At 48.5% G+C, this 15,522-nt stretch overlaps 1 protein-coding gene across 1 annotated transcript; it reads left to right on the top strand.

Moving 5' to 3' along the window:
• Positions 1 to 6,046: 6,046 nt before the first annotated feature.
• On the top strand, positions 6,047 to 15,272 carry LOC106551098 (uncharacterized). The gene is made up of 4 exons (XM_014069113.2): positions 6,047 to 6,098; positions 6,716 to 7,953; positions 10,609 to 10,714; positions 13,385 to 15,272. The coding sequence occupies exons 2-4, from the start codon at positions 7,159 to 7,161 to the stop codon at positions 14,404 to 14,406; spliced, it is 1,923 nt and encodes a 640-aa protein (XP_013924588.2). The 5' UTR covers positions 6,047 to 6,098; positions 6,716 to 7,158; the 3' UTR covers positions 14,407 to 15,272.
• Positions 15,273 to 15,522: the final 250 nt, after the last annotated feature.

The following is a 15,522-nucleotide window of genomic DNA, read 5'->3' as shown; positions in this document are numbered from 1 at the left end:
GGTCACATGACCCTGGAACTCTGCCACCTTCATTAAGTAATGCCAATTTACAAGTGCCCATCACATGACCATGGGGATGCTGCAAAGGTTGTAAGTGTGAAAAATGGCCATAAGTCATTTCTTTGGTCACTAAACCAATGAAGTTGAGGACAGACTGTCTGTCTGTCTGTCTCTTTGTCTCTCTCTCTCTCTCTCTCTCTCATCTATCTGTCTGCCTGCCTATCTGTCTATCTATCCATCTGTTTGTCCGTCTGTCTGTCTGTCTGTCTTTTTGTCTATCATCATCTATCATCTAGCTATCACATGGCACTTTCTTGGTGTTCCTCAACTCCCAGAATTCTCCAGCCAACAAGCCAACTTGAAGTTGGGCGGGAGGGGGGGCAGTTGAAGTTCCTCCATCGTAAGCAAGGGTGGGTTCCTGCCAGTTCTAACCTCTTCTATAGAAGAGGTTCCACAAATCTACAGTGCCGCTTAGAACCGGTTCCAGCTCCCTCCCCACCACCCATCCGCACATCATCAAGATGAAGAGCGAGAGGAGGAACTCTGGGAGTTGAAGTCCACAAGTCTTAAAGCTGTCAAGTTTGAACACCCCTGGGGTTTTTTCTCTCTAAAGGGTTAGCGGTGCAAGGGGCTTGTAACTTGACAGCTTTAAGATTTGCGTGCTTCAAATGCCACAGTTTCTGAGCCAACATTTTGGTTGCTAAGCAAGAGCGTTGTTAAGTGAGTTTCACCACATTTTACAAGTTGCCCACTCCCACCCAGTCACATGGCTGGCAAGCCACTCCCACAAAGCAGGCCACACCTACAGAAGAGGTTCTAAAAAAATTTGAAACCCACCACTGATCGTAAGGTCACCTAAGTTGAGAAACAGTGTAAATGTACCCCAGATTTTATGAACAGCAAGGAGTTGGCGAACCTTTTGAGTGCCCAAACTGGAAAGCGCATGCATGCGTACTGAAGCGCTGGAAACCCGAAGACCAGCTGGCTGGTGCGCATGTGTGCGTTAGCCATCTGGTTTTTGGTTCCCGGCACATGCATGCATACCAGCCAGCTGGTCTTCGCACGTGCATGTCTGTTTTTTGGGTGTTTTCAGGCTGTTTTCCGGTGTTCTGGCGCCTGTGAAGACCAGTTGGTGCACTCTGGAAAACAGAAGAGCAGCTGGCGATGGTGCATGTGCCCACAGAGAGGGCTCTGCGTGCCATCTCTGGCGCATGTGCCATAGGTTTGCTACCATGGAGCTAGAACATCATCTGCCTCCCCCATCTGTCCATGTCAAAGCTTGTCCTGCAATGCTCATCCCTGCTAGCCTGCCCAGCCTTCAGAGCCACAATCTCAAAAGTCGAAAGCTGGATAAACAGGAAGAAAAAAAAAAAAGAACGGTTGCAGGAACTGGGTATGTCTAGTTTAATGAAAAGAAGGACTAGGGGAGACATGATAGCACTGTTCCAATATCTCAGGGGTTGCCACAAAGAAGAGGGAGTCAAACTATTCTCCAAGGCACCTGAGGGTAGAACAAGAAGCAATGGATGGAAACTAATCAAGGAGAGAAGCAACTTAGAACTGAGGAGAAATTTCCTGACAGTTAGAACAATTAATCAGTGGAACAGCTTCCCTCCAGAAGTTGTGAATGCTCCAACACTGGAAGTCTTTTAAGAAAAGATTTGACAACCATTTGTCTGAAGTGGTGTAGGGTTTCCTCCCTGAGCAGTGGGTTGGATTAAAGACCTCCAAGGTCCCTTTCAACTTCTATTCTATTCTATTCTATTCTATTCTATTCTATTCTATTCTATTCTATTCTATTCTATTCGCTCTACTCTGCTCTACTCTTGTACACTCTACACCAGTGGACTCCTGGTGGTCCATGAGAAAAGTTTGGTGGTCCGCAGAAAAAACATTTGCACTTTTTATATTGCACTAAATACTATTTATCTTTAAAAAAAAATCATATTAGTTGATTTAAAATTATGACTCTAGTGATGCCTGGGGTCCGAAAGGTTGGTGACCCCTGCTCTACACACGACTACACTACTCGGGTACCTCCTGCATCCCAGCGCAAAGAGAAAGTCTCTGCTTTGCGCCTGGATTTCGGAGAAGGGCTCAGCGGAGCGAGGTACTCAGTGGGTTAAAGAGAGCGAGAGAGGCTGCTTGCTAGAGAGGCCCCAGGCCTTGGAGAGAAAGAGAGAGGGGTTTAGGGGGGGATTTAAATACTCGATGCACCTTCCTGTGCTGTTTTAATCTGCCCCTGTGTAAGTGGTGGGAAAGGGGGGAAAAAGGGGCGGGGGGGTGACTGGCGTTGGAGAGCTGGACCAGCGAGCGGCGCGTGGCCCGGGGCGAAGCGCGCGCGCCAGTTAGGTGAGCTTCTTTTGCAAAAAGCGAGAGCGTTCAAAGCGGGGGGCGAAGGGCAAAGGGAGAGCGGGCGGTGTTTTCCCCCCGTCCTGTTCTTGAGCGGGGAGGAATCCCGTGGCCGCAAAGTCTTCCAAGTCCGGGCCTGCTTGGCTTTCCCGCCCCCGGGGCTCCGCTGCTAGGATGCACTACAATTCCCATCCTCCTCGTTTGCTGGAGCGCGGAGCAAGGGTAACCTTGCGCCGTGCAAAATTTTGAAGATCGGGCCTGCTGGCTTCCCTGCTCCGAGCTCTGCGGCTAGGAGGATGCACTACAACCCCCATCCCTCTCGTTTGCTGGGGCGGGGAGCATGGGTAACCTTGCGCCGTGCAAAAATCCGTGCAATTGTTGAAGTCCGGGCCTGTTGGCTTCCAGGCTCCAGGGCTAGTATGCAGTAACCACATCTCCCATCTTCTCCCTTCTTGGCCGGGAAGCGAGGGAAGTGTAAATTCTGCGCCCTGCAATTTTTGAGGTTCGGGCCTGTTGGCTTTCCCGTTCCGGGGTTGTGCAGCTAGGATGGACTACAGCACCCATCTTCTCGTTGCGATGTAATCCTGCGCCATGCAAAAAGCCAGGCCACTTAGGAAGGGTGACTTGTACAATGGCAGCGTCCCCTCTTCAATGGCATGAAGGTGTAGGAAGAAGGGGGGGGGGGGAATATCTATGCAGATAGGAAATTGTAATGGTGGGGATGATGGTATTTGTAGTCCTGTGCCTCTTTTCAGGTTAGAAAAGGCAGGTGCCGTTCCTGCAGGTTTGCCAGCTCTTTGAATTGGCTCTGGCAGCTGTTGGTGTGGCTTTGATCTGCCTGGATTAACAGGTGGAAAGCTCTTTAGCTCTATTTGTTTATGTTTATTGCCTGCTTAATGTTTGCATAGCAAAGGTGTGAATAGCAGGCCAGGTTGTGGTAGCCTTGGGGTGAAAGTGCATCCTTTAAAAGTTGTGTTTATAATATGATTGTAAGTGTTTCAAGGGATGCAGTGGCTCAGGGGCTTAAATCGCTGAGCTTGTTGATCAGAAAGGTCGGCAGTTCGAATCCCTAGTGCCATGTAACAGAGTGAGCTTCCGTTACTTGTCCCAGCTTCTGCCAACCGAAACATTTGAAAGCATGTAAAAATGCAAGTAGAAAAATAGGGATCACTTTGGTGGGAAGGTAACAGCGTTCTGTGTGCCTTTGGCGTTTAGTCATGCCAGCCACATGACCACGGAGACGTCTTCGGACAGGGCTGGCTCTTCGGCTTTGAAACGGAGATGAGCACCGGCCCCTAAGAGTTGGGAACGACTAGCACATATGTGCGAGGGGAACCATTACCTATATAAGTGTTTCATTATATAAGAGACCCTTTGAAAGCTGTATGCAACAAAATTTCATTTTAATGTATGCCGATTAGTGTACATTTGAAGTGACAATAAAGTTATTCTAAGTAAGTGTTGCAGGGTTATTACTAATGTAGATACATATCTATACAGCTATATACTCTTTTATTTAATCTTAATAATCAATCTCATCTTCCACTTCCCTCCTGTTTCCTCACCCTGCTGCATGTCTATTGTCTAATATGAACCACTCTTGCACAATTGTGTAACCAGTTGATTATAAACAATGAGCTATAATCTTCCAAAGGGCTTGAATTTCTGTTGACAGTTATAACTTCTGTCCTGTCATGAGGTGGCACCATAATATGGGAGTCTTTATCTTGCTATTTCTCTACAGGTAGAGTCCCAGATGTACAACCACAGTGGAGCCCAACACTTCTGTTGAGAGAGACATTTGCTAAGTGAGTTTTGCTCCAGTTTACAACCTTTCAGTTGTTACCGTATTTTTGGGAGTATAAGACGCACCTTTTCCCCTAAAAAAAGAGTGTCAAAATCTGGGTGCGTCTTATACACTAAATGCAGCATTTTTGGCCTACCAAAACCCCACCCACTTTGCAAAAATGGACATGCAGAGGATTTTGGAGTCTTGCAAAGTGCTCCTGAGGGCTAGGGAGGACCGTTTTTGCTCGTTTTTGCCCCCCCCCCAGCCCCCCAGGAGCACTCTGCCAGCTTCCCAAAGCCTCTGTATGCCCCCCCTTTTTTTTTGCAAAAAATGTCTGTTTTTGTGAAAAACAGGCTGGTTTTTGCTCATTTTTGCCCCCCCCAACCCCCCAGGAACACTCTAAGAGCCTCCCAAAGCTCTGCATGCCCCTCCCCCTTTTTGTGCAAAAAATGAGGCATGCAGAGAATTTGAGAGGCCTGCAGAGGGAAAAAACTTTTTTTTTTAAAAAATGACCTCTTCAAAATCATGGTGTGTCTTATACCCCGGTGCATCTTATAGTCCGAAAAATACGGTAAGTGAACGACTGCGGTTGTTAAATGAGTAACATGGTTGTTAAGTGAATCTGGTTTTTCCCATTGACTTTGCTTGTCAGAAGGTTGCAAAAGGCCATCACTACCACGTGACCCCGGGACACTGCAACGGTCGTAAATGTGAGTCGGTTGCCAAGTCGCTGAACTTCGATCATGTGACCATGAGGATGCTACAAGGGTGGTGTGAAAAAAGGTCATCAGTCACTTTTTTTCAGTGCCGTTGTAACTTCGAATGGTCACTATATGAATTCTAGTCAGTTGAGGACTACCCGTAATCAACTACAGGTAGGTCTTGACTTACAACAGTTTGCTAAGTGACAAAAGTTGCAATGGCACTGAAAAAAAGTGACTTACGACCATTATTCATACTTAGCACCATAGTAGCTTCCCTCTGGACACATGGTCAATGTTTGTGACGGTCACAGTGTCCTGGGGTCACATGGAGAAGCTTTTGCGACCACCTAACCAGCAAAGTCAATGGGGAAGCCCGATTCACTTAAGAGCCATGTTACTCATTTAACAACCGCAGTGATATGCTTAACAACAAGGTGGTAAAATGGGGCAAAACTCACTTTTAACATCCGTCTCGCTTATCAACTGAAGTTTGGGCTCCACTGAGGTTGTACGTCGAGGACTACAAATTCACTGGATGTGCCTGGGCTGAAAAGCCACCTGAGATCATCTGTGTAGCGATTCTTTGGAGCGGGGATGGTGAACCTTTTCGGCACCGAGGGCCCAAACTGGAACGCATGTGCGCACATGCGCATGCCGGAGTGCCAAAAAACCAAAGACCAGGTGGCCAGTGACCCAGTGCGCATGCATGTGCCAGAAACCCAAAGACCAGATGGCCAGTGCGCATACATGCACCCAAAGCCCAAGTGGCCAGTGCGCATGAATGCGCCGGAAAACCAAAGACAGGTCCCAAAGATCAGCTGATCTTTGGGTTCCCGGCACTCCGGCATGTGTTAAGACCAGCTGGCTGATGTGCGCATGCATGTGCCAGAAACCCAAAGACCAGATGGCCAGTGCGCATGCATGCACCCAAAGCCCAAGTGGCTAATGCGCATGCATGCGCCGGAAAACCAAAGACAGGTCCCAAAGATCAGCTGATCTTTGGGTTCCCGGCACTCCGTCATGCGTTAAGACCAGCTGGCTGATGTGCGTGTGCACACAGAAAAGCAGCTGGTGTGGGTGCGCATGCCCACATAGAGACCTCTGTGTGCCATCTCTGGCCCCTGTGCCATAGGTTGGCCATCACGGCTACAGAGAATCAGGAAGTTCCTTAATAAATTTCCATCTTGATCTTGACAGAGATAAAAGCCGGATCTGTTACCAAAGCCAGGAGAAGAAGACAAGGAGAAAACAAGGTGAAAATATGCGGAAAAGGCTCAAAAAGAGCATGGATATAAGAGGTGTGGGGTACGGGGTACGGTACAACCAGACTTGCAACACTCTGGTACAATAGCCATTCCCTATACAGGTATTCCTTGATCTGCGACCACAACTGGGCCCCAAAATGCCTGTTGTTAAGTGAGACATTTGGGAAATGCGTTGTGCCCCCTTTTACGACGTTCCTTGCCAGGCTTGTTAAGGGAATCTCTGCAGTGGTTAAGTTAATAACGTCCTTGTTAAATGAATCTGCCTTCCCCTTTATCTTTGCTTGTCAGAAGGTCGCGGAAGCCGATCACGTGACCCCTGGGACACCAACCGTCGTAAATATGAGTCATTTGCCAAGCGTCCCGAATTTTTGTGGATGATGCTGCCACGTTCGTGGGTGTGAAAAATGGTCCTAAATCACATTCAAGGAAGGCAAATCGCTTCCCCCCTCCCCCCCGGTGCCGTTGTAACTTCAGTCAATGAATGAACTGTTGTAAGTCGAGGACCACCTATAAAAGTAGCTTTAGCTTTCCTGGGGAAGCGATTCTTAGTGTGGTCTTCTTGCTGGCCTGACAATTTCTCAAATTCTTTTCTTTTTTCTCCTCAGAGGGTGCCACTTGGTTGCTGAATTAGGCCGCACGGCCCATCGCTTCTTTAATATCTTCCCCATCCTGGAGGAAACTGCCTTATCTGCCAGCTGTATTAGAGAGAGAAATTCTGGATATTCCTGCAGGCATCCGGCCCAAGATTGACTGAAATTGGCAATAGCAAAAGTACTTAGACTTATATACCTCTTCATAGTGCTTTTACAGCCCCCTCTAAGCAGTTTACAGTCAGCCTATTGCCCCCCAACAATCTGGGTCCTCATTTTGTCCACCTTGGAAGGATGGAAGGCTGAGTCAACCTTGAGCCTGGTGAGATTCGGACTGCCAAACTGCTGGCAGCCGGTGATCCGCAGAAGTATCCTGCAGTACTGCACTCTTAACCACTGCGCCACCGCGGCGCAAATTGCAAATTTTGTGGTCAGCGAGGCCTGCTTTTTGAAAGGCCATGGCGGCTGAACAGAGGGCCAGAAGAGCCGATGGCATCCCAAGACACAGAGGGGTCAAAGCGGAAGAGCGTCAAAGCGTCAGCCCCCAAGGGGCAGAGGGAACGGACCGTGCGGGGAAACTGCCTCGGGTCCTTCAAGTGGGCACCATTCGAGAGCTCCTGAATTGGGCCGCCCCACGGCAAATGAAGCAGGAGCCCAGGGAGGACTTGCCCGAAGCTTGGGAAGCCCAGTGGCAGGAGTTCCTCACTGCGCTCCGGTCCTCTCCTCTAGGGGAGGGACACCAGCAGCTGACCGAGGGACCTGCCCCGTGGGGGGACAACAAAGCCTTCTTTGCCTCCTTTGAACGCCTGGCTGGAACCTGCCAGCTGCCCCGCCGGGAATGGCTGGCTCGCCTGGTGCCCGTGTTGGGCAGGGAAGCCAAGGAGGCCTACAGTAGCCTCAGCCTCCAGGACCGAGGCGAATATGCCAAAGTCAAGGCGGCCATCTTGAAAGGGGACGCCCTCCGGATGGAGGCGCAACGGCAACGCTTCCGGCAGTTCCGCTACCACGAAGCCCGGGGGCCTCGGGAGGTGTGCAGCCAGCTTCGGGAACTCTGCCGAGGGTGGCTGAAGCCGGAGAAGCACACCAAGGAGCAGATGCTAGACCTTCTAGTGCTGGAGCAGTTCCTGATCCTTCTGCCCCAGGAGATCCAGAGCTGGGTGAGAGAACACGGCCCGGAGTCCTGTGCCCAAGCGGTGCCCCTGGCAGAGGCCTTCCTTATCAGGCAGCAAGAGGCCGAAAGGAAGGGGAAGCAGGTATGTCGAAGAGGGTCGAATGGTTGTGTGGGGATGAATTTAAGTGTTGTTTTGTATTTTCCTGAAAGAGATCTTTTTAGAGCCGAGGTGGCGCAGTGGTTAAATGCAGCACTGCAGGCTACTTCAGCTGACTGCAGTTCTGCAGTTCGGCTGTTCAAATCTCACCGGCTCAGGGTTGACTCAGCCTTCCATCCTTCCGAGGTGGGTAAAATGAGGACCCGGATTGTTGTTGGGGGCAATATGCTGATTCTGTAAACCGCTTAGAGAGGGCTGAAAGCCCTATGAAGCGGTATATAAGTTTAACTGCTATTGCTATTGCTATTTTAAAAAAAGTTTTTTATTGAGCACAAATTAAAACATTGGACACAATGTAACCGTCCTGGCAAAATCTATGCCATACATGCTAAGATATAAAGTTATGCATTGTAACCACCCTGCTTTTTAACATTTGATCTATTCCGTATTTACAAATATAGAAACATCGTATTTCCAGCCACGTTGCTTTGAGTTTATCTGATAAATTTTCACTATTATAGTTTCATACATAATTCTAGTCTCCATGCTATGAGTCTTAGCAATTGCCTATTTTGAGTCTTTCCTTTTTGTTCCAACCATCGATAAAATTTATCCCAGATCTTATAATATTCTGATTCGTCTTTATTCTTCAATTCCCACATCAATTTATCCATTTCCACACAAGTCAGAATTTTCCTAATTACTTCCTCTTCTTGTGGAGTTTCCCTTTTTTTCCAGTTTTGGGCAAAGACCATTCTTGCTGCTGTAATAATATGTATTGTTAAGTAAATTACCCCCTTGTTATATTTATTATTTATAATTCCCAAAAGAAATAGTTCTGGTGTGAATTCTATTTCCTCTTCAATTATCTCTATCAGCCACTTTTGGATTTTCTGCCAATATTCTTTTGTTTTTTGGCATGACCACCACATGTGCTAGTACATGCCTGGTTCATGGTTTCATTTCCAACAATTTGGCGCCGAGTTTCTAAACATTTTGGCAATTGTCGCGGGTAGAAGATGCCACCTATAAAACATTTTATATGTTTTCCTTATACGGTATTGACAATGTTATTTTCCTGTTCCTTTTCCTAAAAGAGATCTTGACTACAGATAGTTCTCAGCTTACAACCACAATTGAACCCAAAATTTCTGTGGCTAAGTGGGACATTTGTTTTGTCCTGTCTTACGACAGTTGTTAGGAGAATCATTCCACGTGTTAAGTCAGCAACAGGGTCTTTAAGCGAATCTGGCTTCCCCGTTGACTTTGCTTGTCAGAAGGGTTGCAAAAGGGGATCACGATGACCCTTTTACAACTGTCGTAAATACGGGTCAGTTGCCAAACGGCAGAATTTCGATCATGTGACTGTGGGGACGCTGCAACAGTCGTAAGTGTGAAAAATGATCCCAAGTCACTTTCTTTGATGCCATTGTGGCCTTCGAATGGTCACTAAACAGAACTGTTAGAAGCCAAGGACTACCTGTATATTCATCGCAAGGATTTTGGGGAAGGAGGTGAAAGTGATGTGAATAACTTAGGTGCCCTTATGATCATAATTGACCCTGGAATTACGGCTGTGAGTCAGTCATGTTGGTGTTTAAAAGAGTCCTCAATTGACTGATACAATTTTATGACAATTTTTCTTGCCATTGTTAGGCAAATTGCAATGCTCATTAAACGAACGCTGCAGTAATTAAACAACCCATTGTCCACAATTCACATTTTCGCTGGGAACCGGAAGTCAACACCGCTTTCCAGCAAAAGCTGTCGTGATACAGTCGTAAGGTGGGAGAGGCCAGTTTCTCCTGTGATGCAGCCTGATTGTGGAATTACAGGTGAAAAACTAGGTGACAAGGCCCACTGAATGGAGATGGAGGGAAAAGGATGAAATACAGGTATCATCCTTGACGATTGCAGGAGGGGGGTTGGACTAGATGACCTACCAGATCCCTTCCAACTCTGTTAATATGAACAGGAACTGGACAGAGTGAATAGAGTGAGAAAGAATGCAGAGAAGAGCAACAAAGATGATTAGGGGACTGGAGACTAAAACATTTGAAGAACGGTTGCAGTAACTGGGTATGTCTAGTCTTATGAAAAGAAGGACTAGGGGAGACATGATAGCAGTGTTGTTCCAATGTCTCAGGGGCTGCCACATAGAAGAGGGAGTCAAACTATTCTCCAAGGCACCTGAGGGCAGGAGAAGAAGCAATGGGTGGAAACTAATCAAGGAGAGAAGCAACTTAGAACTGAGAAGAAATTTCTCTATAATATGATAACATTTGTATTAAATATAATTTTAATAGTACAACCAAATAGTTTAAATTGGGTTTTCTTATATCTTGGCCTATTTACATATAGATTATTTATAGATTATCATACTTACAGTTGAAAACCATCTCTATTTTAATACAGGCATTCATAGTCTTTTTCCCTCTTAATTCCTACCCATTGTCTCTAGCCACTCATAGAAACTCTTCCATGTCAGATAATACTCTGAATCTTCTTCATCCTTAATTTTAAAAGTTAACCTATCAATTTCAACGCATTGTAAAATTTTCCGAATTACTTCCGTCTGGCGGAGTGTTTTCATTTTTCAGGGACGGCTTTTTAAGGCCTTGCGTTATGCTCTTCTTTCAGACTCGGGGATCTCAGATGGTGAACTGGGCTGAGGTGAAACCGTCTTCTGTGGGTGCTGGGCTGAAGCGGATTCACCGAGAGATGAAGCAAGATGCCAGAATCCTGGGTAAGAGCCTGCTGCCCCTGGTTCTTTGGACGGCCGCCTGTCTCAATCAGCTGTTCTCCAGGGTTGTGGGGGACGCCAAGACCTAGAATTCCCACCCAAAATTCAGGGGTACTATAATTCTGGGAATTGTAGCCTCAACATTTCTCAATAGAGGTGGGGATAGCATCCATGCATGGGTTGACATTGTCCGCCTTCGGATTGGACTGAGTCTGATTAAACATAGTTAAGCCAAGCCCCCTGTTGCTAGCCTTACTCAGCTTTTCGACTCAGTCCACTTCGAAAGAGGACAGTGTCATCGTTAGCTCCTTGATTAATTAATATTACTGGACTTAATTGGATATCTACTTCCACTTTCTCGGCTCTCTTCGGCTGCCTGGATTGATAGAAAATATTCCTGGTGCTGCCAGGCGGGCTGAAGCTAAAGGGCCTGCGCCCATTGCTCACCCGGTAGAGGCTCTGCTGCCCATTGACATCTGGCAAGGCGGGAGAGAGCTTAGCGCTCTTTATCCGGGCCTCCGAGCAAGGCTAGATCAGATCCCCGCTTAACTCCAGGTCAGCTGGATTTCGCGCTCTAGCAGGGGAAGGTGACCCTGTGAACCTTGTCAGTTTTGGCAGAGCAAGCAGAAATGACTAGATATGCAGTAGATTAGAGGTGCCGGCGTTGTCACCGCGGGGCTGCCATCTTCATCTCCGAGCCCGCCGAGCCGCGCTGAGAATTTCGGACACCAGGGCCATCCAGAGGTATTGGCTCCCCTCGAAATTTGATTGTTGCGTGTCCCTTGGATTTCACTCATCCCAGGGACCTCTTTTAAAGCGGTTCTGTAGCAGGTTCCAAAGGCTCCCAGCGCTTTTTCGCCAGATTGAGCTGGGGCGAAAAAGCCAGGTCGCCATTCCTGTTTCTCGCACATGCGTATGCCCAACCAGAGGTGGTATTCAGCCAGTTCAGAACGGTTTGGGCAAACTGGTAGTGGTGACCTGTGGGTGGTGGTGGTGGTGGGTGGTGGTGGGCCCCGCCCCCAGCTCTATGCAGTCCTGTTTAGCCATGTTTTCGAAGCCGTGCACATGCGTGCAAGCCGCGCATGCAAGCAAAGTTTATCCATAGAAGGCTCGCGTGCTCACTGGTGGTAAAATTCTGTGAAACCCGCCTCTGTCCCCCAAACCCCTGGACCACAGACTGGTACCAGGCTATGGCTTGTTCAGAACTGGGCTGCACAAATAGTGGACAGTCACATGTAACCATCCCCTCTCCACACACACACACACACACACACACACACACACACACACCCCGCCGGCATCAATCCGCAAAGCTGGAAAGATGGGGAGTGCTGCAATGGATGACCCTGAAAGCTTGCTTGATGTTGGGCTTTGTAGATGGCAACCAACCCCTTGAATTGTATTTAAAAGCTGGTGGTCAACCTTCTCAGGTAGAGCAGGCAGGAATCACAACCAGATGAGTTACCTTTGCTTTATTTAAAGGCTATATTAACAGACCCTTGTAAGCCTGAAAGTGCAAATCTCCCACTGTTTCTGTTTATAGGCTGATAAGTTAGGCTGAGGTTCCTTTCTGAGTTTCTTTCTCCACCTGTTTTGCAGCTATGGGCTGTGCCGCCTCTTATCTGATCATTCCCTAGGCAGCACCTCACCCCCCCCCCCACCAACCCCACCCCCCCGCATATGCCAAGGTCATTCCCACAGAATGGGATAGTTTGTTATGGCCAAGCCACGGTCATCTCACGGACAATTCCACATGGGATAACTCAACGCGAGAAGTGTTATCTGCCTCCGTTTCTTTGATACTAAGAGTGACAGACAGACAGAGTGGTGACAGTGCTTAGAATTCAGTACTTACTGCAGGCTACTTCTGCTGACTGCTGGCTGTTGGCAGTTCGATTCTCCCCAGCTCAAGGTTGACTCAGCTTTCCATCCTTCTGAGGTAAAATAGCAATAGCAATAGCAGTAGACTTATATACCGCTTCATAGGGCTTTCAGCCCTCTCTAAGCGGTTTACAGAGAGTCAGCATATTGCCCCCAACAATCTGGGTCCTCATTTTACCCACCTCGGAAGGATGGAAGGCTGAGTCAACCCTGAGCCGGTGAGATTTGAACCGCTGAACTGCTGATCTAGCAGTAGCCTGCAGTGCTGCATTTAACCACTGCGCCACCTTGGCTCTTGGACCCAGATTGTTGGGGGCTTCTGTAAACTTGCTTAGAGGGGGCTGTAAAGCACTGTGAAGCGGTATATAAGTCTAAGTGGCCTTCCTAATGTTATTTTTGTCAATGGAAAGAATGCCAAAGAAACAGTGGTGGATAACGTTTATCATGTTGAGTTACACTGTGTGGAATTGTCCATTTGCAAGTTATTCCGTGGCGAGTTGGTCACAGCAAGATGGCCATGGTGAGTTACCCTACACCTTCATTCCCACATATCATTACACTTGTGTAGTTTGTAGAGGACAGGTGCGACTTGGCCTTAATGTGAATCAGCCAAGGCTGCCCGTAGCACTGCTTTCTGGACCTGCTGCAACTTGCAAACACTCTTCAAGGGCAGCCCCAGGTAGAGCACACTGTAGTAGTCCAGCCGGGAAATGATTGTGTAGTGAGGGTGTGGAGAGATCCCAATTGTTACTGAACCACCGAGTAAAGCTTCTTGTTCTTTTTTTGTCTCAGACTTGGGAAATTCCAACGGGGAGCATGCCGAGAAGGCCCTGAACCGAACTACCGAAAACGGGGTGAAGGCTCCCGGCCGAGCCCAGCTGGGCCAGAGGAGCTTCCAAAGCCCCGAGAGCAGGACCACTTTCCGGCCAAGCCCGGCCTTCTTCAAACACCAGCGGGTCCATGCGGCGGAGAGCCCGCACCAGTGCCCGGATTGCGGGAAGCATTTTACGCAGCGTTCGAGCCTCACTATCCATCGGCGGATCCACACGGGGGAGAAGCCGTACCCCTGTCCCGAGTGCGGGAAATGCTTCCGCCAGAGTTCCAATCTCTTGAAGCACCAGAGAATCCACTCGGGAGAGAAGCCCCACCGGTGCCCGGAGTGCAGCAAATGTTTTGCCCAGCGCTCCAACCTGCTGATCCACCAGAGGACCCACACGGGTGAGATGCCTTACGTGTGCGCCGAGTGTGGGGCCTGCTTCAGCCAGCACCGGGGTCTGGTCACTCACCAGCGGATCCACATGGACGAGATGCCTTACGGCTACAGTTGCCCGGATTGTGGGAAATGCTTCCAGCAGAACTCGGATCTGACGAAGCACTTGCGGGTCCACACGGGTGAGAAACCCTATAGCTGCCCCGAATGTGGGAAGAGCTTCAGCTACAGCTCCAACCTCAGCAAGCACCAGCGGATCCACACGGGCGAGAAGCCGTACCTCTGCAACGTGTGCGGGAAAAGCTTCAGCCACTTGTCGACTCGCAATACCCACCAGCGGGTCCACACGGGAGAGAGGCCGTACGGCTGCACGGAATGCGGGAAAAGGTTCATTTCCAGTTCCAAACTCACCCGGCACATGAGAACACATTCCATAGACACTCCTTACATCTGCAACGAGTGTGGGAGGAGCTTCGGCTCCCATTCGGCCTTGACCACCCATCAGAAGGACCATTCGGCTTCTGAGAGCTACAGTGTGGGCGGCCCGTGGGAGGGAGTCGAGCAGGGCCCTAGCGACTTCATGGGCAGGATGTCCCCTCTGTGAATGTGGTGGAGTTAGCCTATTCCTTATGAGACTTACTAGTCAGGGTGCTAGTCCCTCAGGTATTGGAATATGGCAGCCTGTGAGAATAGAGAGAATGTCGGAGGTATAGAATTTAAATGTGGTGGTTTTGGAAGATAGAATTAGGCTGAAGAAGAAGAAGAAAAAGATAGGGTAGTGCAGAGGATGGAGGCTTAGATTGTCAAGTTAGTTGTAGGGAGAAAGTAAAGCTTTCTTCACAGAAGAGAGAGCTCTGAAGCTGGCTGCTCATTAAACCGGCTTCCCCGAGGCCCCGAGCCAGCATATTTTGAGCCTTCCATTATTGGTGTAATCCCCCCCCTGCTGTAATTTAGCTATCTAATAGCTCCGTAGATCCCTCCCCCCATATTCAAGAGCAAATTATCTGTGATTATTGGGCACTTGTAGGTAATAAGTGAAAACTCTCTGATCTCCGAAAGAGGAAGGCTGAGTTATGATTCTGATTTAGCAGTTGAAAGAGAACCACTATAGTTGTGAAAAATTGGGGGGTGGGGGGGAATCCAGAGGGGGGCAAAATCTCTAGTTTTGAAGAACTAAAATGTATTTTATAGTAGTGGCCCCCAACCTTTTGGGAAACAGGGACCGGTTCTGTGGAGACAGGTTTTTCTATGGACTGGAGAGTGTGTGGTTTCAAGTGCTGCCTGCATTCTGCGGATGGGGCATCCGCTTGTTGGCGCGGCCCAATTTCTGGCATGTTGTGGCCCAGTGCCGGGTCAGGGACCAGAGATTGGGGAGCCCTGTTTTATAGTCTTTTTTCCCCTTCCATTCTCTTCCCTCGTCATCCTTGGTATTGCTAAAATCCAACTTGAAGACACTGTTAAAAGGTTGTTTGAATGGTTCCACCACAAAAGCGCGTAGGACAAAATCGCGCTCGACAAAAGCGCGCTGTGACGTCATCACAGCGCGACGAAAAAGATCGAAAAAATGTAAAAATAAAGCTAAAACCTTCCCCTAACCCCCCCAAACCTAACCCTAAACCTAACCCTAACCCTAACTCTTAACCTAACCCTAAACCTAACCCTAAACCTAACCGTTAAAGTAACGAAAAACGTAACGCTAACCCTTATCCTAACCCTAACG

The sequence above is a fragment of the Thamnophis sirtalis genome, unplaced genomic scaffold (genome assembly GCF_051295495.1).
Source record: "Thamnophis sirtalis isolate CommonGarterSnake01/CBP01778 unplaced genomic scaffold, rThaSir2_p1.2 scaffold_3, whole genome shotgun sequence".
Taxonomy (NCBI): domain Eukaryota; kingdom Metazoa; phylum Chordata; class Lepidosauria; order Squamata; family Natricidae; genus Thamnophis; species Thamnophis sirtalis.
Note: the sequence above shows the minus strand (reverse complement) of the source record. Positions and strands in the feature narration are given on the sequence as shown.

Coding starts and splice junctions, on each gene's coding strand:
- LOC106551098 (XM_014069113.2), top strand. CDS start 7,159: ATGGCGGCTGAACAGAGGGCCAGAAGAGCCGATGGCATCCCAAGACAC. Junction 7,954..10,608: donor CCGAAAGGAAGGGGAAGCAG/GTATGTCGAAGA, acceptor CTCTTCTTTCAG/ACTCGGGGATCTCAGATGGT. Junction 10,715..13,384: donor GCAAGATGCCAGAATCCTGG/GTAAGAGCCTGC, acceptor TTTTTGTCTCAG/ACTTGGGAAATTCCAACGGG.